The 21,184-nt window shown below is 50.9% G+C and overlaps 7 protein-coding genes across 7 annotated transcripts; 4 read left to right on the top strand and 3 right to left on the bottom strand.

The window, feature by feature from the left end:
• Nucleotides 1-851: 851 nt before the first annotated feature.
• Nucleotides 852-4,237, top strand: K441DRAFT_680067 (uncharacterized protein; the record flags this gene model as incomplete). Its single annotated transcript, XM_067651335.1, has 5 exons — nt 852-974; nt 1,083-1,581; nt 1,637-2,047; nt 2,099-2,307; nt 2,342-4,237. The coding sequence occupies 5 exons, from the start codon at nt 852-854 to the stop codon at nt 4,235-4,237; spliced, it is 3,138 nt and encodes a 1,045-aa protein (XP_067500331.1).
• Nucleotides 4,238-6,240: 2,003 nt separating this feature from the next.
• K441DRAFT_689234 (acid protease) lies at nt 6,241-7,749 on the top strand (the record flags this gene model as incomplete). Its single annotated transcript, XM_067652279.1, has 5 exons — nt 6,241-6,328; nt 6,532-6,704; nt 6,902-7,199; nt 7,278-7,585; nt 7,675-7,749. 5 exons carry the CDS (start codon nt 6,241-6,243, stop codon nt 7,747-7,749), a joined length of 942 nt encoding a protein of 313 aa, XP_067500330.1.
• Nucleotides 7,750-8,206: 457 nt separating this feature from the next.
• Nucleotides 8,207-9,740, top strand: K441DRAFT_422055 (HAD-like protein; the record flags this gene model as incomplete). Its single annotated transcript, XM_067641550.1, has 5 exons — nt 8,207-8,309; nt 8,623-8,656; nt 8,833-9,039; nt 9,217-9,489; nt 9,695-9,740. Coding segments are annotated over 5 exons (663 nt in total), but the record flags the coding sequence as incomplete, so codon positions are not given.
• A 227-nt stretch (nt 9,741-9,967) lies between these two features.
• On the bottom strand, nt 9,968-11,435 carry K441DRAFT_577838 (tryptophan synthase beta subunit-like PLP-dependent enzyme; the record flags this gene model as incomplete). Its single annotated transcript, XM_067644264.1, has 3 exons — nt 9,968-10,527; nt 10,612-10,923; nt 11,117-11,435. 3 exons carry the CDS (start codon nt 11,433-11,435, stop codon nt 9,968-9,970), a joined length of 1,191 nt encoding a protein of 396 aa, XP_067500328.1.
• A 178-nt stretch (nt 11,436-11,613) lies between these two features.
• On the bottom strand, nt 11,614-13,693 carry K441DRAFT_232188 (alpha/beta-hydrolase). The gene is made up of 3 exons (XM_067640648.1): nt 13,348-13,693; nt 12,717-13,286; nt 11,614-12,612 (listed from the first exon to the last, which is right to left on the bottom strand). The coding sequence occupies exons 1-3, from the start codon at nt 13,535-13,537 to the stop codon at nt 11,792-11,794; spliced, it is 1,581 nt and encodes a 526-aa protein (XP_067500327.1). The 5' UTR covers nt 13,538-13,693; the 3' UTR covers nt 11,614-11,791.
• A 1,038-nt stretch (nt 13,694-14,731) lies between these two features.
• K441DRAFT_232157 (tripeptidyl-peptidase-like protein) lies at nt 14,732-16,981 on the bottom strand. The gene is made up of 3 exons (XM_067640647.1): nt 16,615-16,981; nt 15,865-16,504; nt 14,732-15,816 (listed from the first exon to the last, which is right to left on the bottom strand). Exons 1-3 carry the CDS (start codon nt 16,786-16,788, stop codon nt 14,813-14,815), a joined length of 1,818 nt encoding a protein of 605 aa, XP_067500326.1. The 5' UTR covers nt 16,789-16,981; the 3' UTR covers nt 14,732-14,812.
• A 2,057-nt stretch (nt 16,982-19,038) lies between these two features.
• K441DRAFT_680062 (HET-domain-containing protein) lies at nt 19,039-20,796 on the top strand (the record flags this gene model as incomplete). Its single annotated transcript, XM_067651334.1, has 2 exons — nt 19,039-19,060; nt 19,139-20,796. The coding sequence occupies 2 exons, from the start codon at nt 19,039-19,041 to the stop codon at nt 20,794-20,796; spliced, it is 1,680 nt and encodes a 559-aa protein (XP_067500325.1).
• Between the last annotated feature and the right edge of the window lie 388 nt (nt 20,797-21,184).

Below are 21,184 nucleotides of genomic sequence, written 5' to 3'. Positions count from 1 at the left end.
CGGATATAATTGTTCGCTCGGCCTTTTGGATAATAACTACATGCAATTCCTTGGCGGTTTCAAAACCACATTAAGCTCAGCGAATAGCGTTATAAAATGCCTCCAGCCTCGATTCTTTATGTGCTTCCGGAGAGGCGTGAGCTCGTATTCGAAAACGTGGAGTAATTATTTAGTTGTAAGATACCACAATCTAGCAAGAGATACGTAGCACGAATTCTTATACTCTTTATAAAATAAAACACCATCATCGATCTATCACACCCTGAACTTCTCACGGATTCATATCCAACAGTATCCGGTGCAGATATAATAAGCCGACAATTAATAAGTGCCTTTCTTTATCTAAATAATACTCAGCGGCTTTGTAGGTGACGGTCACGATCCTGGGCGCAGGCGAGGTGTTGTATGATTTGCACGTGACAACACGTCGCACCTGTGTATGAATTGTGCCGGTCTACGTATCAGTCGAGGTGAATATGGCGAACACGCCGTTAGAAATACAACACGCCGAAGCCACTAGTACAATTCGCCGGCTTACATTCCTTTTGCCTCTTTCTGTTGGCTTCGATCTGCTGAGCTTGACCGGATTGTGAAGCGGGAGCCGCGAGCTTTGACCCCGTCTGTTTCGTACGCCGCTGCCTGCTGAAGTCGATCGACCTCATCAACCTCCCCTCTTTCCCTCATCTCCACTCTCACTCTCTCCAACCTCCTACCACAACCACCTGGAGTCTCACCTTTCGTTCAGTATCGCGAATCTCGTATACAGGCTCTCTTGACGAGAGTGTGAAGCTGACCGCCCTAACTCTCTATACGTCACACAGCCCTCTCACAGGCCTGACTCCACCTTCGATATGGCCACCAACGTCCCTGTCACGTTGGATACCTTGATCACCATCAAAATTGTAATTCAAAGCAGTAACAGAAAGTTCAAGATTCCTCTGCGAGATCTTGGAGCCCATGTTCTTCCCGACAAGGTGCGTGGTACTCATGATGCCTCGAAAGTCCCCGTGAGGCTAGGGAGTCTCGAAGCTATTAAACAACTTTGATTGTGAACAAATCTAATTCGTCTTCATCACACACAGCTTCGAGCACTTCTTGCCATCCCCTCCAACCAAGAGGTCGTTTTCGAGCGCTACTCCGATAGTGCCGGTGCCTACATAACTCTAGACTCCGAAAACGCCCAGGTCTACAAGACTCTGTTCCGTGCTGCTAAAGCTAAGCTCAAGCTACGTCTCAGAGCGACTGTCATCTCGAATGAGGCCGAGCCATCTCCATCTCCATCTGCACAACCTGCCCATAGCCCTACACCTAGCCCACCTGGACCATCCTCGTCTCGGTTTAGCAGCTTGAGCAACCTGACTGTGTCTCCGCCCCCGCTACCCACACAGTCTTCGCCAGCGATCATTCGCTCTTCTCTTCCGCCACGCCCTACAGGAACGTACAACTACAACCGCATGGCTGCTTTCAACCTAGCCATGCTTGAGTTGAATAAACCCACTGTTGCTCCCCCGCAGCCATCAGGAAACAAATCCGAGCCTGAGGCTGAGGCTCCTGTACCTCGATCTTTCCCAGCCCGCGAAAGTAAGACCTCGTATATCGATTTTTGTGCCTAGCTTTACTAATTTAAAATGTGCAGATTTCTTTGCTGGTTTTCCAGAGGTACGTCGCGATGCCGACTTGGCCTTCCGCATGAAAGATCATGTACCTGCACCTCCCTGCTCATGGGTGGTGTACTGCAATCAGTGCGACAGCCCTATGGCCAACGAGCATTTCCATTGTAGCATTTGTGACAATGGTGATTATGACCTCTGTGCGAGCTGTGTGGACAAGGGCATCCACTGCCCTGGTGCAGGTCATTGGATGGTCAAGCGATTCGTGAAGGATGGCACAGTTGTCAACAGCACCACTGAGAGAATTGGTCCAAAAGCCAAGGTTGAGACTGAGTCTGAGGCTGAGAAGGAAATGCCAGGCGCTTTCACTGAAGAGAAGAAGCCGGAGATCTACGAAGCCGAGCAACCTACGCGAACATGCAACTGTTGCGTAAAAGGTGAGCGGCCCTAACCCTCGTGTTTAAGTCCCTACTAAAATTCTTCTGCAGTTTTCCCAGAGAAGGAATTTGTTACTTGCATCACCTGTGAAGATTACGATCTTTGCATGGACTGCCATGTCGGTACAAAGCATGGCCATCATCCTGGCCATGCATTCAAAGCCGCAACTTCAGACACAACCCTTACTGCTCTTGCGGACTTCCTTTGCTGTGAAGGCCGGAACGTCCGCCACGCTGCTGTCTGCGATGGTTGCCAAAAGGTATGATGTCCAGCATCTAAACTGAAATTTTCAGGCTAACGTGACACAGTTCATCTATGGAGTTCGTCACAAATGCCTCAACTGTCCCGACTGGGATTTCTGCTCTACTTGCATCAAAAGTGCCAAATTCATCCACCCCCACCATCGCTTCGTGCCAATCTACGATCCTCTACCAGAACCACGCACATCTGCTGTCAGACATTACGGTATCTACTGTGATGGCCCACTCTGCAAGGACAAAGAAAATATGTCATACATCGAAGGAGTGCGATACAAGTGTGCTGTCTGTCACGACACAGATTTCTGCGCTAATTGCGAGGCCATCCCCACGAACAGACACAACCGCACTCATCCCTTGATCAAATTTAAGACTCCCGTCCGGAACGTTAGTGTTACTACTATGGGCGAAGACAAAAATGGTGTGGCGATGACAACCATGGGTGATTTGCCAGCAAGGAGGTCTACGGCTACGGAGACCGTTCCTGTAGCTCCATCCGCGAATGCTGCCACCCAAGTGCAAACAATTGTGGACTTGAAGCCAACCGAGGAACCAGCGGCGAAGCCCCTCAAAGAAAAGATTGAGATCAAGGATCTCCTTGCTGAACCAATCCACGAGAAGATAAAAGTTCAGGATCTTTTGGCTACTCCTGTCCCTGAGATGGCTAAGGTCGAAGCTGCAAAGCCTGAGACTTCACCTGCCTCAGAGGTATCAACTACCGAAGCTCCCAAGTCTGCTCCTTCTGGTGAATTGAATGCCCATTTCATTCGCGATACCATTCCCGACTGCACAAAGGTGTTCCCAGGCCACCGATTCATCCAAGTGTGGACACTCCGGAACCCTGGCCCACATGCTTGGCCTGCTGGATGTAGCGTCCGATACGTTGGGGGCGATAACATGTTGAATGTCGATGATAGCCACCCGTCCAGCGCTACGGATATCGCGGAAGCAACCGAGACCAACGTAATTGAACGTTCAGTAGAAGTTGGAGAGGAGATATCTTTCCGCGTTCTCATGAAGGCTCCTAAGCGTGAAGGAACTGCAATTTCCTACTGGCGTCTTAAGGCTGCTGACGGTACACCTTTTGGCCACAGACTTTGGTGTCATATCGATGTCACTAACGCTGCCATTCCTCCTGTTCCAGCACCTGTCCCGACACTCGTTTCCAGTGGTGCCCAGCCTCCCTCTCCTATTTCATACACGCCTCATCCCGAGACTGCCGGCGAGAATTCGAGCGAGTCTTCGCGCCTGCAGAACATGCCTGACTACCAGATGCAGTTGATGCTCTTAGAAGCTCAAAATAAGCGCCGAATCCTGATGGCTAGACAGGAACAGGACAGCACAACGGCTAGACGGAGCGCTCCGGTTTCGACTGAGACACAGGAATCTCTTCCACCCCCCCCAGAGGACCATGCTGAGAGAGAGCGGTTTGCTCACAGACTTTTGGCACTCCGTCAGGCTGCCCTTCAGCGGATGCGAAAGGATATTGAACGTGAACACGCTAAGGCACAAAGGGAGATCGAATCTAAGAACGAAACACCCGAAGCGGAGTCTGTGGAGGCCCAGGCAACGCCTTCTCCAGTTCAAGTTGAAGAGGCTGAGAAGCCACAGGCCCAGGAGGAGCAAGTTCAAAAGGAAAAGAGTAAGGAAGAGCCAGTGCAAGAGCTCAGGTCTAAGGGCAGCGTCATGATATTCCCACAGCTTGAAAAGGAATCACCAGTCTCTAGCACCTACGAGGCTGTCAGTGCCAAATCTGAGATTGAAGAAAGCAAGTCTGAGAATGCCACACTCGCTGCTCCCTCTGAGCATGAAGACGCAGAGTTCTTCGAGGATGCTGAGAGTCTTGAGATCATGGATGCATCAAGCGATGATGGCTTCTTGACTGATGAGGAATACGATATCCTCGATGCCAGCGACGAAGAGATGCATTAAATGCATACTCGGCATGCAGCATATGCTACTTGCGAATTCGTGAAGAGTTGACTATATATTTACAAACCTTCCAGGCAAAGGATAAAACCGTTGCCGTTGCAGCATTCATTATACTCAACTCTATCATGGCGCTGCAGCAGTTTTTACTGGCCTTCAACCCACAAGACCACTTTGACGAATCCTCGGCGTTTTCTGGCTCCGGTTCATGAATCTCATGTTATTCTGCTGTTTTTTAAGTCGCTCGGTTGGGCTGGGGGAGCTTTGGATTTAAGATAACTGTCGCGGACACTCATTTGATAAGGTGGATAAAGGATTACACCGGTCATACACACTCCTTCCCGGGCTTCAGGGGCGCTCCCAGGCGCTTTCTGGTTGCTGATGCAAGGTTTTTTGTCTCTCAAGTGTGCTTGCTTTAGCTTTTTCTCCCCACTTCTGCGCGCGTAATAGTATGACAGCAATTGAATTCTCTTCCTAAATATGATACGGTGAAACTGTTGCGATACTAATTTATCCCTACAAGTACCGTACTAATATAATTCGCGCCTACGGTCTTGGGACGTTCTATAGAATTATTTGAGAGAGCCTGGGTATGGCGAAGGTATTCTTATCACAATTCGTTAACTAGATACACTTGAGATGCCGTACTGTCGTGGGCAAAAAAAACAATCTGAATGTTTATGAAGCTTGTTGGGTCGGCCTGAGAGATTGTGAACACAGAAGCTATATTATTTACAAAGCTAGGGAGTGTCCAAGCGCTCATTTAGCTTTACTGCTAGCTCTTCCAGCTCTCCCATACAGCAATGGCCAACGACTGCTCCTACAAGCCGCTGAGCAATTCGGCTTTCAAGTACATTAAGTTCATGAAGATCTGCGAAAGTATATTGAGGCTTAGGTCCTCTCATATTCGAATGTCGCCTTTCATGCTTCGATCGGCCCTTTTCTTTCCGTGCTAATGAGGTCATAGCTAAATATAATCCCGGCCTAGGCGTCAATCAGAAATGAGGCCAGAAACGTGTCGTGCTCCCAGGACCCGACGGCATCGTCTTATTGCCGCAAGATGCAGATCCCTCATTGCAGCCATGGTACAAAGACAGGCAGGGGAAAGAGCACAGAACAAGCAAGTGGCAAGACGAGCGGCATTGCTCGGTTGTTAATGGGCGGATTTAGAAGTCCTACCACACTACTGTAGCAAGCGAGAAGGACCGGTTTTCACTCGAATCGGCCCTCCAGGCATGCCGTGCCAGAAGCTTGTTCCGGAGTGTCCAGCTGGACGATGACGCAGCCCACCACGAACAGCATGTCGATGACTACCCGACTGTTATGAAACAAAAACACTTAAATCCAGTCCTGTGGTCCTGTCAGAATGCAACGTCCAGATTGAGATACCCCGGCGCAGTGTAGCATGACGTATTAAAGTCTATTGAAGTATTGGCCTGAGGGAACATTGCAGCAAGGAGCATGAAGCTCCAGGCTGGGGAGAAATAAGGCCTCCCACGCACCGTTTTGCAGAGGGTTAGCAACCCGTGGAAGGACCCTGCTATATTGCTACTTTGTTGCTCTCTTGTCCCACCTTGGTCCCTGGCTCCATCGCGCACCTAGATAGCCTCCTTATCGAGATGCGCCGACGTGGTACCTAAATCGGCGTTGTTGTGACGTCTAAAGCCAGCCCAGGGCGGCATCGCAGGGGCGCGGCGAGTGAGATGGTTGATCATCTGTGACTGTCTGTGCGGCAAACTCTCGATTCGGTGTGTACTCCTCTTAGTACCATCATGCCTTCCGTCTGCTGCTTAGCTGCAAGCTTGCCGCGACTAACATCATGGCATGCCCAGCTGCTCCTGCTCTAGGATGAAGAAGTAGTGCTACGGCAAGCATTTCGTACTCCACTCATCTTTCACTGCTTCTCTCTGCTTGACTACACAAATTTCTACCATTGTCAATACCTCAAACATCAACCTTTCTCTTTTATTAAAATCCAAACACTTGCAATAAACCACTTAGTCATTATGAACAACCTTCAACGCATCAAGGTCATTCACAACCCTAACTACAAGCCTTCGGGCATCAAATCTTATGTCTATCTCTTGAGGAAGTGTAAGTATGCCCTTGTCTCCTTCCCCCCCTGGGTCTACTTTGTCAAGTTTCGTTCTGCCTTTCGGCGTTGGAGTCCGACTGGCTAGCGGAAGATGATACTGATGCTTCATAGTCAACTTTGGTCCTACGGTGGAGGGCCCATATTTCATGGCCAACAGACTCCATCAACAAGGCAAACATGGACACCATAAGCAAGTTGGAAGTCACTGGTGTCCAAAGAAATCTACTGCTGAAGCGAGTAAATGCTCAGGGCACCACCGGAGAGGTTGGTGCCGATGATCAGCAGAACGACTCTATGTATCTATGCCTAGTCCAGACTGGTACTCCAGCTCAGACTCTCAATCTTGACTTTGATACTGGCTCTTCGGATCTTTGGGTAAGTAGCATAGTATTGAAAGCATTTACCTATTTTCCAATAGGGTGACAAGAGCGATGTACTAATACTTGTGATTTCATTAGGTCTGGTCCACTGAGCTCGACCAATCCACTCAGTCCTCTGGCAGTGGAAGCCACAATATCTTTGACTCAAGCAAATCCAGCACTTACAAGAAGGTTCCGGGCAGCACTTGACAGATCCAATACGGCGACTCCTCCACTGCGTCTGGCGACGTTAGCATAGATAATGTCACCATTGGTGGTCTGACTATCAAGAACCAAGCCATCGAACTGGCCGGGACCCTTTCCTCCCAATTCCAACAGTCGTCCGGTGATGGCCTCCTTGGCCTGGCTTGGGGCAGCATCAACACTGTGAAACCCACGTCGGTTGCGACTCCAATCGAAAACATGATCTCCCAGCAAGACATTCCTCGCAATGCCGAACTTTTCACTGCCTATCTCGGCAGCTGGCGCGACGCCAATGAAGCCGACAGAGGTGAATCCTTCTACACCTTTGGCTTCATTGATCGAGATGCGATCAAGGCCGCTGGTACGGACCCATAATACACGCCAGTGGACAATAGCCAGGGATTCTGGCAATTTGCATCAATATCCGCTAGTGTCAATGGAAAGACCATTGATCGCTCTGGCAATACAGCTATTGCTGACACTGGTACTACGCTTGCTCTTGTTGACGACGCAACCTGCAAGGCCATCTACGACGAAATCCCAGGCTCCAAGTATGATAGCAACCAGCAAGGCTACGTCTTCCCGACCAACACCACCGCGGATCAGCTTCCAGTCGTCACCTTTGCAGTTGGCGACAAGCAATTCGCGGTTCAAAAAGAAGACCTGGCTTTCGCGGGCGCTGGCAACGGTATGGTTTATGGTGGTATCCAGAGCAGAGGTAGCTTGACCTTGACATCCTCGGCGATACTTTCTTGAAGGGCATCTACGCCATCCTTGACTAGGGTAACCGGAGGTTCGGTGCTGTGCAGAGGGTTGAGGCTACTCAGAATCTGGCGCCGCCCCCGCCGTCCTCTTAAATGGATGAAACTCTACTATATGGCTAAATCGTTCTAGAAGATTGACGAAATGGAATCAGGATGAGCTAAATAGGCACAGTTCAATGACGGCCGAAATACATTTGGGTTTTTCCGGCTTTCAAATGCTCTGTACTAATTCTTTGTATCCTCTTCCCATAGACGCTGCTTTCTGTAACTCTAGGTAACCAATGAATGTCATGGTCATGAACAATCATTCGTCCAACTATCCAAATAGGTTAAGGTCACGTGTACCACGTACCCTGATAGACGTGATGCCAAGAACAAAAGCAACTATTCTGCATTCCCCTCGACGCTGCTAATGAACGGAAATCGATCAACACAAAGTCCCAGATGTATATTCTCAAGTATAGTCTCAGGCAAGCAGTCCCTGAGGCCCTTCTCAAATAATTGCTTCGTTCATTTTCCAGCCACTATGACCAAAGAGAGCAGCCCCAATAGGCCGAGGCGGTTTGCCCCATTGAATCCTGAAAAGCAAATCGAGGGCGAAGATCTCGGCCCACGGCTGAAGGGGATTGTTTTTGATGTAGATGGGACTTTGTGTGAGTGCTTTCTGGTCATTTTATTCCGTCAAGTGTCATCCATCTTCCTTCTGGAGCTACAGTACAGCCTTCTACTTATTCCGTCACATCGAGACACACCTTCTTGATTTTCTTTGGTTGTAGGAAATTCAGAGTAGCTTGAAGAAGCTCAATACTTCTATATATTCTTAGAATGGATAAGGCAGGTGAAGGCATCAAAGACAGTCGCCAAACCTCTTACAATTTATAAAAAGCAATGCTCGATTTACGCCTTTTTATTTGAATTTGCCTCCACAACTCAATATGACATCGATTAACTCCTCATACCATGAAGGCGAGCCCCAAAACTACATGTTTGCGGAGATGAGGTATGCCAGTTTCCTTTTCACCATTCTTTCTCCTTTTCATTGATGTTATTTCTGAAGTATCTCATTTTTTATTCTTCCCATGTTTTACTAGAAATGCTTCTTCTCCTAACCTCACAATCGCATCCCTCTTTCCATAAAACCAACCCATCCTCAACCATCCAACTGACCCTACCTAGAGCTGCCCTCAACATCACCAAAGGGACGGACATCCTAGACCATATCTACACGCTCCCGGACGAAGAGCAAGAAACCGCCATGGAAAAGATCCGAAACATCGAGCGCAAAGCGATGCGGGTGCAGAGGCCGCAAGCTGGGCTCGCAGAACTGATGGCGTACGTCGACTCGCGCGGGCTCCGCAAGGGAATCTGCACCCGGAATTTCGAGTGCGTCTTGCTTCCCTCTCTTCTCTCTTCTCCCTTCTCCCCTCTCCCCTCTTCCCTCCACCTACCCCACCATTCCTAGCCGGGTATCTCCTCGCCCCAGCCCCTCCATACCAGATCCAACCTCCAGCACCGCCCCAAAAGAAGCCAGGCCCCCCACTAACCCAATCACCTCCCCAGCACACCGGTCGCGCACCTCCTGACAACCTTCCTGCCCACCCACGCCTTCACGCCCATCATTACGCGCGAGTTCCGCCCCCCGAAGCCCGACCCGGCGGGGATCCTGCACATCGCGGCGCAGTGGGGCGTCGCAGCATCCAGCCTGCTGATGGTCGGGGACAGCGTCGACGACATGACGGCCGGATACCGGGCCGGGGCTGCGACGGCGCTGCTGGTTAATGAGGCTAATGCGCATTTGGCGGGGCATCAGCATACGGATTTGTGCGTGGGGAGGTGAGTGGGCGGTGGGTGGTGGGTGGTGGGGTTGATTATGCCTTTTGATTTGCTTTACTCACCTTCAGTTCCCTTGCCCTGCCTTGCCTTGCCTTCCCTTCCCTTCCCTTACCTTATCTTCACCCCCTGCCTCTTTTCGTTAGCTGGGTCTAGGTGCAGGGAAAGCGGGCGAGGAAGGATGACTCGTGCTGATATGAACTCGTAGGCTCGACGACCTAATTCCGATTCTGGAGAACGGGTTCGAGGGACAGATTGGACAGGGGGAGGAGAATCCGGACACGAGAGCGCAGGCAGAGGCGGTGCTGAAGCAGGAGGGGTGAAGTAGGGGGTTAGTTAGCTAGCACCGGCGCACTGCTGAGCGCCTTGCGATCCGCAGTACCTCTACGAGAAAATGACGGTTCAGAGAAAGCGGACCGCGCAGTTCTTGACTCGTGTAACTATTTTCGGTGTTGTGGAATTCGATATATGCTATCCTATCCTACCTAGCAACATTCTCGGCATCCCTCTCCCCCTCCCTCCTCAGCACGCCTTTTTCCTCCCCCTCCTCCCCCGTCGCCGCAAACAGCCTCCCAATCGCCTCAACAGTCGTATTCCCCCCACTAAACACGACCCCGACATTCCACCCCTCCTCGCCCCCCTCCCGCTCCACCACCCGCCGAAACCCCTCATCGAACAGCACGGCCGCCAGCCCGACCGCCGCGCTCGGCTCAATCACAACCTTCATCCGCTCCAGCACCAGCCGCAGCGCCGCCTTGATCTGCCGCTCCGAGACGGCGTACACAGCACGGACTTTCCCCGGGTCGCTGATGACGGACCACGGGATGGCGCCGACGGGCGTGCGCAGGCCGTCGGCGACGGTGAGGGAGCGGACGCTCGTGACGCGCGTCCCCGCCGCGAGCCCGCGCCGCGCGTCGTCGGCGCCCTGGAAGCTGGGCTCGGCGCCGAAGACGGCGGTGCCGGTGCCGGAGAGGGCGGTCGCGATCCCCGAGAGCATGCCGCCGCCGCCGCAGGGGGCGACGATGGCGTCGAGACCCCTCCCTCTCCTGCCATCCCGCCCTCCATCCTCATTGGCATTGGCATTGTCGTTGCCGTTGCCGTCCCTATCGCTATCCCCACCCGCACTCCCATCAACGCCTAGCCCCGCATCCCGCCCCAGTATCCCCTCGACCTGCGCCTCCATCTCCAGCGCCAGCGTGCCCTGGCCGAGGATGATGTTCGGGTGGTCGTACGGCGGGACGAGGGTGGCCCCGGTGCGGGACATCACCTCCGCGACGACGGCCTCGCGCTCCTGCGACGTCGAGCCGCTGAAGATGACGTTGGCGCCGTAGGAGCGCGTCGCCGCGATCTTGGACGGCGTGCTGATGGACGGCATGACGATGTGGGCGGGGATGCCGCGCGTGCGCGCCGCGAGGGCGAGGGCTTGGGCGTGGTTGCCTGGGTGGGGGAGAGAGGTGTTAGTTGGTTGGTGGTTCAATGCTGGGGGAGTGTGCGTGGTGGATGTGGAGGAGGGTTGCGTGGACGAATGTCGAGGGTCCACGCCTGCTAGCTTGCGGTATCTAGTCCTGCAGAAGGGGGTGCGGGTAAGGGTTAAAAAGGGCAAAGGAAAGGAGACAGCTGGAACACATACCAGAGCTGTGCGTTACGACGCCCCTCTGCAGCTGCTCGTCGCCCAGGCGCGCGATGGCGTGGAATGCTCCGCGCGCCTTGAACGCGCCCACTTTCTGGTAGTTCTCGCATTTGAAGAAGAGCCGCATCTTCGGCTTTGCGGGTTCCTGCCCTTCATACTCGGTTCCTTTTAGCGCTTCGGGCGATTGGGGCGTTGAGGCGAGCGTGGACAGCGTGGTGCTGGTTAGAACGGGCGTGAGGTGGATATGTGGTTTGATCAGTTCGTGTGCGGCGATTACGGACGAGTGTGTGAGGGGCGGGGCGGAGGCTGGAGAGCCCATGGTGGAGGATTAACGGTGGCGGAGGACTGCATTTTGGGGGCGGGCGGAGGTTTATCAATTAGAGGTCTAGTGACTGGGGGGTTTGCGGTGTTTTGCTGACTGATGGTGTGCTCTGGTGCATTTCAGCAGGCCGGTTGAAGATGCCGAAATCGGTCTTGGCATGGTGTTCTCCCATCACCCTTCAACATCCGCCCTTTTCGTCAAAAGGACAATAATACTTTGATTTTCTTTATAGATTAGTGGGTTTTGTTAGAGATCATCTCCACTCTGAATAAATATACACGTCAGAATTTTATCTCTTAAAGGCATCCTTTGGAATTATTCTCTCTGCGCCCTCCTACGCATTCCGCGCCCTCTCAATTCCCATATCCCCCTTTCGACGTCGTGAAGCTCCCCTGTTGCGTCAAACTGTCAATTCTTCCCAACAAGAACTCCAGCTGCCTATATGCGGCACTAGGCTGGTACTGCGGCACCATATGACCTGACAGTCTCGTCTCAACCCACGTCAATCCTCGCTCAGTGTGTGTCGTACCCATCACGCCGCTTGCCGCCATCGTACTCGGGCTCACTTCGTCATGATAAGGCACGAAGAAGTCCGCTGAAGGAGCTTGCTGAAACCCTTGCTTCCCGTGCCATGTCATGTTCTGGATCATAAGGAGGGTGCCATTAGCCATCAAGATGTAGTCGAGCTCGCCGTGCGCGATGATGGTCCTCTTAGCTCGCTCAACAACCTTCGGCAGCACAGACAAGCCTGATGGTGTGGATGTGTCGGTATCTAGCACTCCGTTTGAGCACTCCTCCCACTCTTGGATTGGCGCGTTAATGGCTTTCTGCACGTCGGTCCGGTTGAAATAGATGCTTGCTCCTGCTGGCTGATATAGAATTGAGCCGGGGAAGCCGAGCACGTCCCAGAGCAGAGGGCAGGTCGTGGCGATTTGATACATATTGAAGCAGGGGTTTGTCAGCAGAGCGGCGTTGAAGATGTCATCCCAGAGGTCGCAGCCTGGAACTGACGAATTTGGTGGAGAAGGGAGTAGGCCGGGAGGTGGAAACGTGAGATACTTGTCCATGAAGTCCGTATAGCCACACTTTTTAGTACGCTTGTGAATATCAGCCGTGAATGTCGTGTTGAGGTTAAAGAGACTGTGCCAGTAGTCGACGTAAGGAACGGCGGGTACTGTCGGCTACGTCAACTAAGGCTCGTCTTTCTCTTTGGAATTGAGATCCTAATTATAATTCAAGGGGAAAAGTAGGATATATAGGGTTAAAGAAAAGGCTTACTTTGCCGCTGTACCACATTGTAGCTCGTGCTAGGGTCATAAATCAAGATGGATTGAATGTCATAATATTTCTTGTTCTTAGCGTTGAACATGGCGTCCGCAATATATGGCACGTAGTATCCAGCATAGCTTTCTCCAGCGATATAGATTTTCTTGTTCTGCAGACCAAAGGTATCTATGAAATTCTTGAAGAAGCCAAGGAATTGCGCCGCAACCTCGTCTTCGTTGGTTGCAGTCGGGGCTCCCTGCGAGAATCCGGTGCCTACAGGTTGCTCAACCCAGATCATGTTGGTCAAGTTTACCCAAGTCCATGGGTTGTAGACAGGCTTGAAGGTGCCGTATTGCCAGATCACCGGCCCGTTTTCTTGGAAGAAACCTTCGAGTGAGGAGCAACCCGGCCCGCCGTTTAGCCAGATAGTGATTTCATCATGCGCAAGAGGGTTTGAGGAGGGGAAGAACCAGAAGTAGAGCTCACTGGCATTAGGAGCAGATGAAATGGGGAGAAGGCCAGCGTAGGACTCGCCAATGTCAAAGTCCACGTCTGGGAGGCCGGTGCCATTGACGGCAAATTCTAGATAGGGTCAATATTTTGTGCTTGTAACATTCACACTTTCTAGAAACATTCTCCTTACTTGTGGTGTTCACAGTCTGCGGAATGAGTGTAGTCGTTTCCCGCTTCACCTGCTGGCCCGGCTGCATTGGGTATCCATGTTTTGGACGTGGTGGAGTGCGGTCTGCCAGCTTCTTGCCAACATGCTGAGCGCTTCTAGCAGCAACGGAGCAGGTGAGACCGCACAGGAGTAGCAATGAGAAACCGCGCATGATTTAACGAATTATCAGGCTCCGCAAATTCAAGTTAAAGCAGAAACGAGAACAATTGAGTCTTCCGAAGCTAAGCATTTGCAGAATCTCTTCAATTAATCCAGGGTGCTTTTGGTTGCTCTAGAGAGAAGACTGCAAAATTGAGCTCGCTGGCTTGCTCACAGAGAACGAGACAAGATCAAGCTCCAGTCCGGCGCAAAAGTGAATGGGAGAGCAGCGTGAGGGGATCGAGGGAAAGAAATGAGCGGGAGTGACGTCACAAGAATACTTCAGAGCCGTATGAGGTGTTTATTTACCTACCTCTCTGGTCATACTAGGCGAAAGCGAGGCCCTTATAGGCAGGCACATACACTGGATGAGGGAATTGTAAGCTAAGAAATGGACACGACAAGTGATGTTCGTATGCAATGAACCGTGCGGAACTGGTAGTGGTAGGGCAAGCAGGGAATTGCAGATCTCCATCTCGCCTCCCTGTTGCACAAGTCGGAAAACGCGTCGGGGCGGACTCAGCTCTCTCAATGGTGTCGTGTGCCTCGAACGACAGCAAGCTGACCTTCCCATACAAGCGGGTAATGACTATGTGTACCTAGTGAAGTGACTGGCTGCTCCGTCTATGTCGGGCATAAGCCTGATGGCCGTGATATCTCCAAGCCACTAGTGAAAGCCCTAAGCCGCCTGTAATATCTCGATGCCGCCAGCCAGCTTTGCTGCAAGCCGATGGCGGGAGGTACTGAGGGATAAACAGCAAGGGTGCGCTATGCTGTAAGGGGCAGTCCAATATGATGCGCCGACGGCAAATGCCAGGTGTCCTACCTCGTTCCGTTGATTCAAATCCTATGCAGGGGACATGGAGAAGCACGGCTGTAATTACCGTGAGAATTGATTGTTGGCAGTGGGCATGTTTGGAGATGTTTGCAGCCTTCACAAAAGCTACTTTTCAAGAACGAAAAGCCGTTTGAAAGTAAACGAGCAGCCGTCCTAGAAGTCGGGTACGTCGAACGGCGTGAGAGTCACCACTAAGGTCGGCACAGACTTGTAGTGAGTCCATGATGGCTTGCCAAGGAAATACGCTCTCCGGCTGTGGCGCTTTGAGATCGATCATCACGCGAATCATGCAACTGTCAACACTGCCAGGACTGCCCCACCATCTACCAAATGGAAATCACAAGCCGGTCTTCGTGATACATCATCTTCACGATACACTTCTATCTGATGCTGATATGCTACGTGAAACAACCAATATTATTTTGATACCCTGTCGATTCTGCTCCTCCCTCACGCTCGCCGGTACCCTCCATGCCCACCACTCATCACGAGCTTCAATAGCTTTTGGAAATCGGGCGTTCCATGCCCCGTCACCGGGTCCCAACCTGCCGTCGCATTCCACGAAGCATACGGGACGTGTGGTGTCGGTAGTCCGGAGAAGATGTCGATGCCTGAGCATCCGCTAGATCCACCATTGACAATGTCTGTCAAGCCTTTGTACCCTTCGCTGTATATCCACGGGTTCAGGAAACCAAGAGGAGGCTTGCCTGCCGAAAGCCTAGCGTTGTTGAGGAGTGACACCACCGAAGCAAACGTAGGTGCCGAAGCGCTGGTGCCACCAACAAGGATTTCCGAGCCCTTGTCAACGACGTGGAAACGGTAGGCTTGCGCCGCAACATCGGGGATGCCCCGTCCGTTCGGGTTATACAGGCCGGTCCATTTAGGGCCCAGAATTTTCATGTAGCCCTCGATGGCCGCGTCCTGGTACGATGGTCGCGCAAAACGGTCAGAGAATCCTCCGGAGGAGAAGGCAATGGCCTTTTCAGGTAAGACTTGATAAGTACCGCCAACAGCCGTGACATAAGGGCATGATGCTGGGAAAATGGGAAGGAAACGAGTAGTGTTCTTGCCATCGTTCGTTTGGCAGGCAGATCCAACCCCGGTGTCGCCGCTGGAGAAGAGCACTGACACGCCCCGGGACCCGAGCTGCCCGATCAGATTGCACACTGATTTTGAATATTTCTCTGGTACACTCTGCTCGTCCTCCCCATATGAAGTAGTAAGAGTCTGGGGAAGCGCGTCATCGGGCTGATTCACAAGCCACGTGAAGAAGTCAAGATACGGCTCGTTTTCGTTGGCATCTGCATTGGGCTGGTCGAGATCAGGAATAAGTAATCCGCGGCCTGGAGTACTGTAGAAGTTGTTATGCATAGGAGCCGTCAAACCGACAGTATACTGAATATCCAAGTTCGCCTCAATACTGTTATTCCGTGTGTTCTGAGGGAGGATACCGCCTACATTCATCATTAACATGACACCCTATTGTCAGACGTCTCACATACCATTAACTCCTGTCCACGTAAAATTTGTACCAACCGCCCATGGCGCATACTCGGCCTCGAAAGTTGCTAAATCAGCGAACCTAGCGTATTGCTCCAAGAAGCCGCTAATGCCAAAGAGACTTCCAGCTTTTGTGTCAACCTTGTAGCTTGCGAAGTCGTATAGCTGCCTGAGACAGGTGGGCGTAATGGTAGCATTGCACGACGTTACATTAAGGCCAGTCCCAGCCTTACCAAGGTACTCCTTGTCGATAATTTGGTTGCGGTGAGGACGGATTTGCCCAAAGCGAGTGGTGGGCTGGATCATGTCAATATAGTCATGAAGCTCCTCAGGCACCGAATATTGAAGAGTTCGTGTCTTCTTCAGCTTCGGCCGCACGGTGCTTTGATAAACCATGAACCTGGTGTCCATCATCTTCTCGGCAGTGGATACGGGGGCAACGAAGTTGATCCATTCACCATCATCCTCAATGTCGCTACTGCGAATGCCTGAGTCCTCTAACCAATCCATGATTGCCCCTGTAGCTTCGACAGAAGGCCGGAGCATAGCCTTGAGCTCATCGCGCTTCAAGTGCTGGCCATATTTGGGGTGGCTTGGAGTTGACACTTCCATAAGAGTCTGTTCAAACAGATACTGATTTGGCTGTAGTTGCACGCATATTAGCCACGTCATACATCTGACTTTGATTCGCTAAGAAAAAAGATGCGCACTTTTGCTTATTTCGCTCCGCACCCTCGTGGCAAGCAACATACCTGGGTGACAGCTATGCGAAAGTGCAGTCGCTTGTTTGGATCGGACGCTCTTGCTTCTTCCCAACCGTCGGGAACGCCACGAAGAGACTCCACGACCTTAACATTCGAGTTCTGCAAGCAATTGACTGCTCCAGCCAAGGACAAAAGTCCCACGAGCAGCACTAAGGCCTGCATCTCGCAATAGCCGATCAATTGACAATCGACAAAATTGACGAGCGAGAGACAGATTTAAAGAGAGAAAAAACTCGACAGGGTCTCGGGCAAAAGCTGGGGAAAGTAGCCCCGGGTCGGCGCGTGTTGAAGGAAATCAATACGCGCGATGGACACTGATAATATGGTGGGGGAGGGTAGGTATGATATATTCTCATGGGATTCGACGGTTAAACATGATGGCGGAAAGATACCGTTACCTTGCAATAACTAGCAGGCGGTGTTTGTGAACTGTCATATGTTAGGATCATTGGTGCAACGGTGCAGATCGTTGGCTGCTTCACAGAGCCATCTTTCATGCAGGTCCAAGCTAAGTCGTGGGGTTGCCACATCTCTGGTGTGACAGAATTTCAGGATTCTCCGAGGTATGTAGTTTTACAAACCTCCATACGGATTGGCTGGCGGGTCTGACCCATATTAAACCCAATTTCTCTGGATCGAGCAGGTGACGAATGTGAAGCAGAGGCGCGGTAAGGCGACAGCCAGTTGTGTGTCGTATCCTGGAACGACTTGAGAAAGAGTTGGCTATGCATGCTGCAGTGCTAATCACAATCTTGCCGTTGGTTGAGTCTCAAGCAGGAAGGTTATCGGAAGGGTGAGAAATTAGGAAGGCCGGGGAACCTCTCGCTGACACTTTCTATCACGTGCCGGCTTGGCGCTTTCTCCGACCTGGCCTTTTACATTTCCATTTGGCTTCTGCCATATTGACAGGAAGCTATTGTTCTTGGTCCACCTGAAGCCCCTAAAATTCCCATCACCTATCTATGCCCTCATGCCATATCCCTGGTGCATCTTCACTCTCTCCCGGAATCACCTTCCTACCCCGGCACGCGATACCATTTCATTGGGGAGAGATCATGAATCATCCATTTGGATAAGATCTGTCTCTATAAATGGATCAGCGTGCAAAGCTTTACACAAGAGACTACCCGAGAGCTGATCTCTGCACGACCGTTTGCAATACTCACCCGGCTGAGCAACGCGTCCGAGTAAAGCCACGTTTCAAGAACCGTTTTCTACTGAACGACTAATCTACACCAAGGTAAACTGTCCAGGCTGACTTCAAACCTATTTGGTATCATCCTTACTACTTTGTTGATCATCCGAGTCTCCCGCCTCTATCCTGTGGGTCGTGGCATTGCGCTTGAGCCTGCCATGGGGGTAACAATCTCGGATGGTCTTATGGATGAGGGACAATACATTGAAATCAATTGCGCTCATATAGGCCTAAGGGATATGCAGGAGGGCCATGTGGTTCGAAAATTGTAGATGCCTTTACTCTTCCAGAGCTTCTCCGAATAGCTACATACTTCCGAATATGGTCGAGCCAAATGGTTATTTAGCAGTGGACTTGGACCTTGCAGATGTCTCCCAGCAATCTTCAGCAATTTCCTTAGAACAGTCGTAGATTCTTTACATCATTGAACCGACGTTTCACGAAATCAAATGATTGAACCAGATCTTTTTGTCAAGGACAACCACACATTTCCTATACCAGATTGCTTTACATGCCAATATCTTCTGGCTGACTTAACTTTCTCCTATCTAATCCCGATGGTTTTACGGCCAAGCCTTTGGTCCCAAATTATCCCACCAACAGATACAAGGTGCTGAAGGGCAAGGACAACGGTTGTTGTATTCGTATTCATGTAAAGCGGCATTGCATCGTGTCACTTGCCAGGTAATTTCGAAACCCTCTAATTGGCCAAAAAATGAACGCCAAGCCGCGGGGTTCTGAAAGCTCAGCTAAGATGAGAAAGTTTTACCTTCCGTCAGTGGAGCATAAGTTATTATCCCAGTAGATTTTTAAGCCAAAGAGATGATAAATCAGCGATAGCGAACGAGAAAGCCTCAAACCACTTTCGGGGCATGGCTCTGGCTCATCTCCAGCACTGTGAGACATGCAAACTCCTCAGCGAACGTCCGATTAAACCAAGCCCGCAGTTCAACGCACCCTCGGTGCAAGATCGCCCTATGAAGGCTAGATCGCCCAGAAAATTCGTAATAGACAGAGAATCTATAAGCTCCAATGCTCGGCGAGGTTGCCATTTCTCTTGTCTTCTTCAAAAGGGCTGTTCCCAGTTCATGAAAGAGCCCTTCGAAAATTTTGAACGTTTAGAGTTCTTGTCAGATGGTCCGAATAGCCCTTTATATGTAGACCTATATAGGGGGATACCCGGATCTGGTGATCCTTCCACCGATCGTACGGCTTCAATGGCCTTCTACACGCATATTGGTATGTTTGAAATCCAATTAATATTTTCTCGTTTAGCCATATCTTAGGTCCTAATTAACTCCGTTCATTCTCGCACAGGTGAACCAAACTTCTGGCCCATCGTCGGAATTGCCCGGGAAGTCTCTACCGACTCATCTTCAAAAGACTGTTTAGACCTTATCTCTGGCTGGATCAGAGATTGCGCAAGAAATCATCCTGCTTGCCACCGTCCAGATGCACAGCCTCTTCCTACACGAGTGATTAAAGTAGGCTCTAAAAATAACGAGCTAAGATTATACGCTTCAAAGAATGAGAGTTCAAGATATATTTCTCTTTCTCATTGTTGGGGCGGCGTGAAGTCAATGACACTTACCAAAGAGAATCTCAACAGCATGATAGCTAGAATCCCGTTTGCTGACCTGCCGAAAACATTCTCCGATGCGATCGACATCACCCGCCGTCTAGGCGTTCCATACCTCTGGATTGATTCTCTCTGCATCATCCAAGACTCGGCTGAAGACTGGGAAATTGAAGCTGCTAAGATGAGTGATATCTACGCAAACGCCTATCTTACTATCGCAGCCGATGGCGCCACGAATAGCCATGGTGGTTGCTACGTTGCTGGCAAAGGTCGCGACGCCAAAGTCACGGAAGTCAAGTGTACTGACGTATTCGGTGATAAGTGCCACATCTATATCCGCCCGAACACCGGTTACCCAGAACAAGTCCACATCCCGGCTCATGAAAGAACCAAAATAGGCCTTCACAGCAACCTGGCATCTCGTGCGTGGGTTCTCCAAGAACGGGTGCTTTCCCACAGAACGTTGCATTTTACCTCAAAAGAAGCTACATGGGGGTGCGAAACCCTCATACGGTGTGAATGCCAAGTACGTCCAATGGAAACAACACAATGGAACTCCAAGCACCGATACTTCCAACGCTCTTCTGGAGCAGCAAGTCAGCCGGGTTCAGGCCTGCTGGAATGGGGAAGCCTACAAAGCTCGTCCAATAGCGCAAGGACGCATCTAACCGTTCAAAACGCCTTCACGCAACTCGACCTTACTTTCTCTTCTGATAGACTTCCCGCAATTGGTGGACTCGCGGCGGCGTATGCGAAGTCCACTCGATATACGTATCTAGCCGGGCTTTGGAAGGAGGATTTACCCTCCGCATTACTCTGGGAATTCGATCGCCAATCCATCACTAAACGTACTAGCCGCAGACATGAGCACTACTATGCGCCAACTTGGTCGTGGGCTTCGATAACCGGGCCGATAAAGTGTGGGTGGCAGCCATTTGACGATGTTATGGATTTTGAGGTTCTGGCAGCTGGCTGCGTGCCTGCCGGAAAGAATCCTTATGGGCCTGTGCGAAGTGGGTCTATTGAGGGGATTGGCGTAATGGCCCCTATCCGTCTAGGAAAACCAGTACCCACTGATAGTGCAGAGACCAGCGAAACCGGGGAAGGATACGTTGTTCTTCCCTCTTCGAGCACTGTATCTGATAAGGGACTTGATAAGCATCAACTTGATGCTGCCTTTAACCCGGACGTCCAAGGGGATGCTAGCGAGATCGTCGAAGTCGAACAATATTTCTTGCTCATGATATCCCAATCTGAGACTGGAGAATCTAGCATCGTACTTAGGCCTTCAAGTACCACAGCAAATAGTTACGAGAGGGTTGGGTCCTGTCGTACATTGCTCTCAAAGGAGTTCTGGGCTAAGCAAGGGAGAAGGGAGAGGGTGGCGCTTGTATGATGGAGTTCATATGGATTGTATTGGGCCCTTTTGCTTTTGGTGTCCCAGTTTTGCCCCTGTGAATTGCTCTAGATACTCAACACAAATTCAAAACCCCTCGTATATTTGACCTTGAAGTACGTCGGAAGCTTTTATAATACACTACTCTTAACATAAAAAGGTCTTAAGGCGGTCATCCAGTGGCTTATTAGCTAAAATGTACTAGACCAGTTTTAGGTTATAAAGGAAATAGTAATAGAAGGCAAAGGGGCGAGCAATAGGCCCCCTAATAACTCTATAGTGGTAAAGTAAAGTTTACGATACTAGCGCGTCCGTAGGCTTATTACGGCAGCAGTGGTTCCTAAGGAGGTTAAAAAGTAAGGTAGTAGAGCACCACAGGCGACTTGTA

Source organism: Cenococcum geophilum (genome assembly GCF_001692895.1).
Source record: "Cenococcum geophilum 1.58 unplaced genomic scaffold K441scaffold_44, whole genome shotgun sequence".
NCBI classification, from domain to species: domain Eukaryota; kingdom Fungi; phylum Ascomycota; class Dothideomycetes; order Gloniales; family Gloniaceae; genus Cenococcum; species Cenococcum geophilum.
Note: the sequence above shows the minus strand (reverse complement) of the source record. Positions and strands in the feature narration are given on the sequence as shown.

Excerpts from the sequence above, each read along its gene's own strand:
- K441DRAFT_232188 (XM_067640648.1), bottom strand. The coding sequence starts at position 13,537 with ATGCGCGGTTTCTCATTGCTACTCCTGTGCGGTCTCACCTGCTCCGTT. Across the intron at positions 13,287-13,347 it reads GCAGACTGTGAACACCACAA|AATTTGCCGTCAATGGCACC; the intron begins GTAAGGAGAATG and ends GACCCTATCTAG. Across the intron at positions 12,613-12,716 it reads CAATGTGGTACAGCGGCAAA|TACCCGCCGTTCCTTACGTC; the intron begins GTAAGCCTTTTC and ends CGTAGCCGACAG.
- K441DRAFT_232157 (XM_067640647.1), bottom strand. The coding sequence starts at position 16,788 with ATGCAGGCCTTAGTGCTGCTCGTGGGACTTTTGTCCTTGGCTGGAGCA. Across the intron at positions 16,505-16,614 it reads TTCGCATAGCTGTCACCCAG|CCAAATCAGTATCTGTTTGA; the intron begins GTATGTTGCTTG and ends GTGCAACTACAG. Across the intron at positions 15,817-15,864 it reads TACGTGGACAGGAGTTAATG|GCGGTATCCTCCCTCAGAAC; the intron begins GTATGTGAGACG and ends TGATGAATGTAG.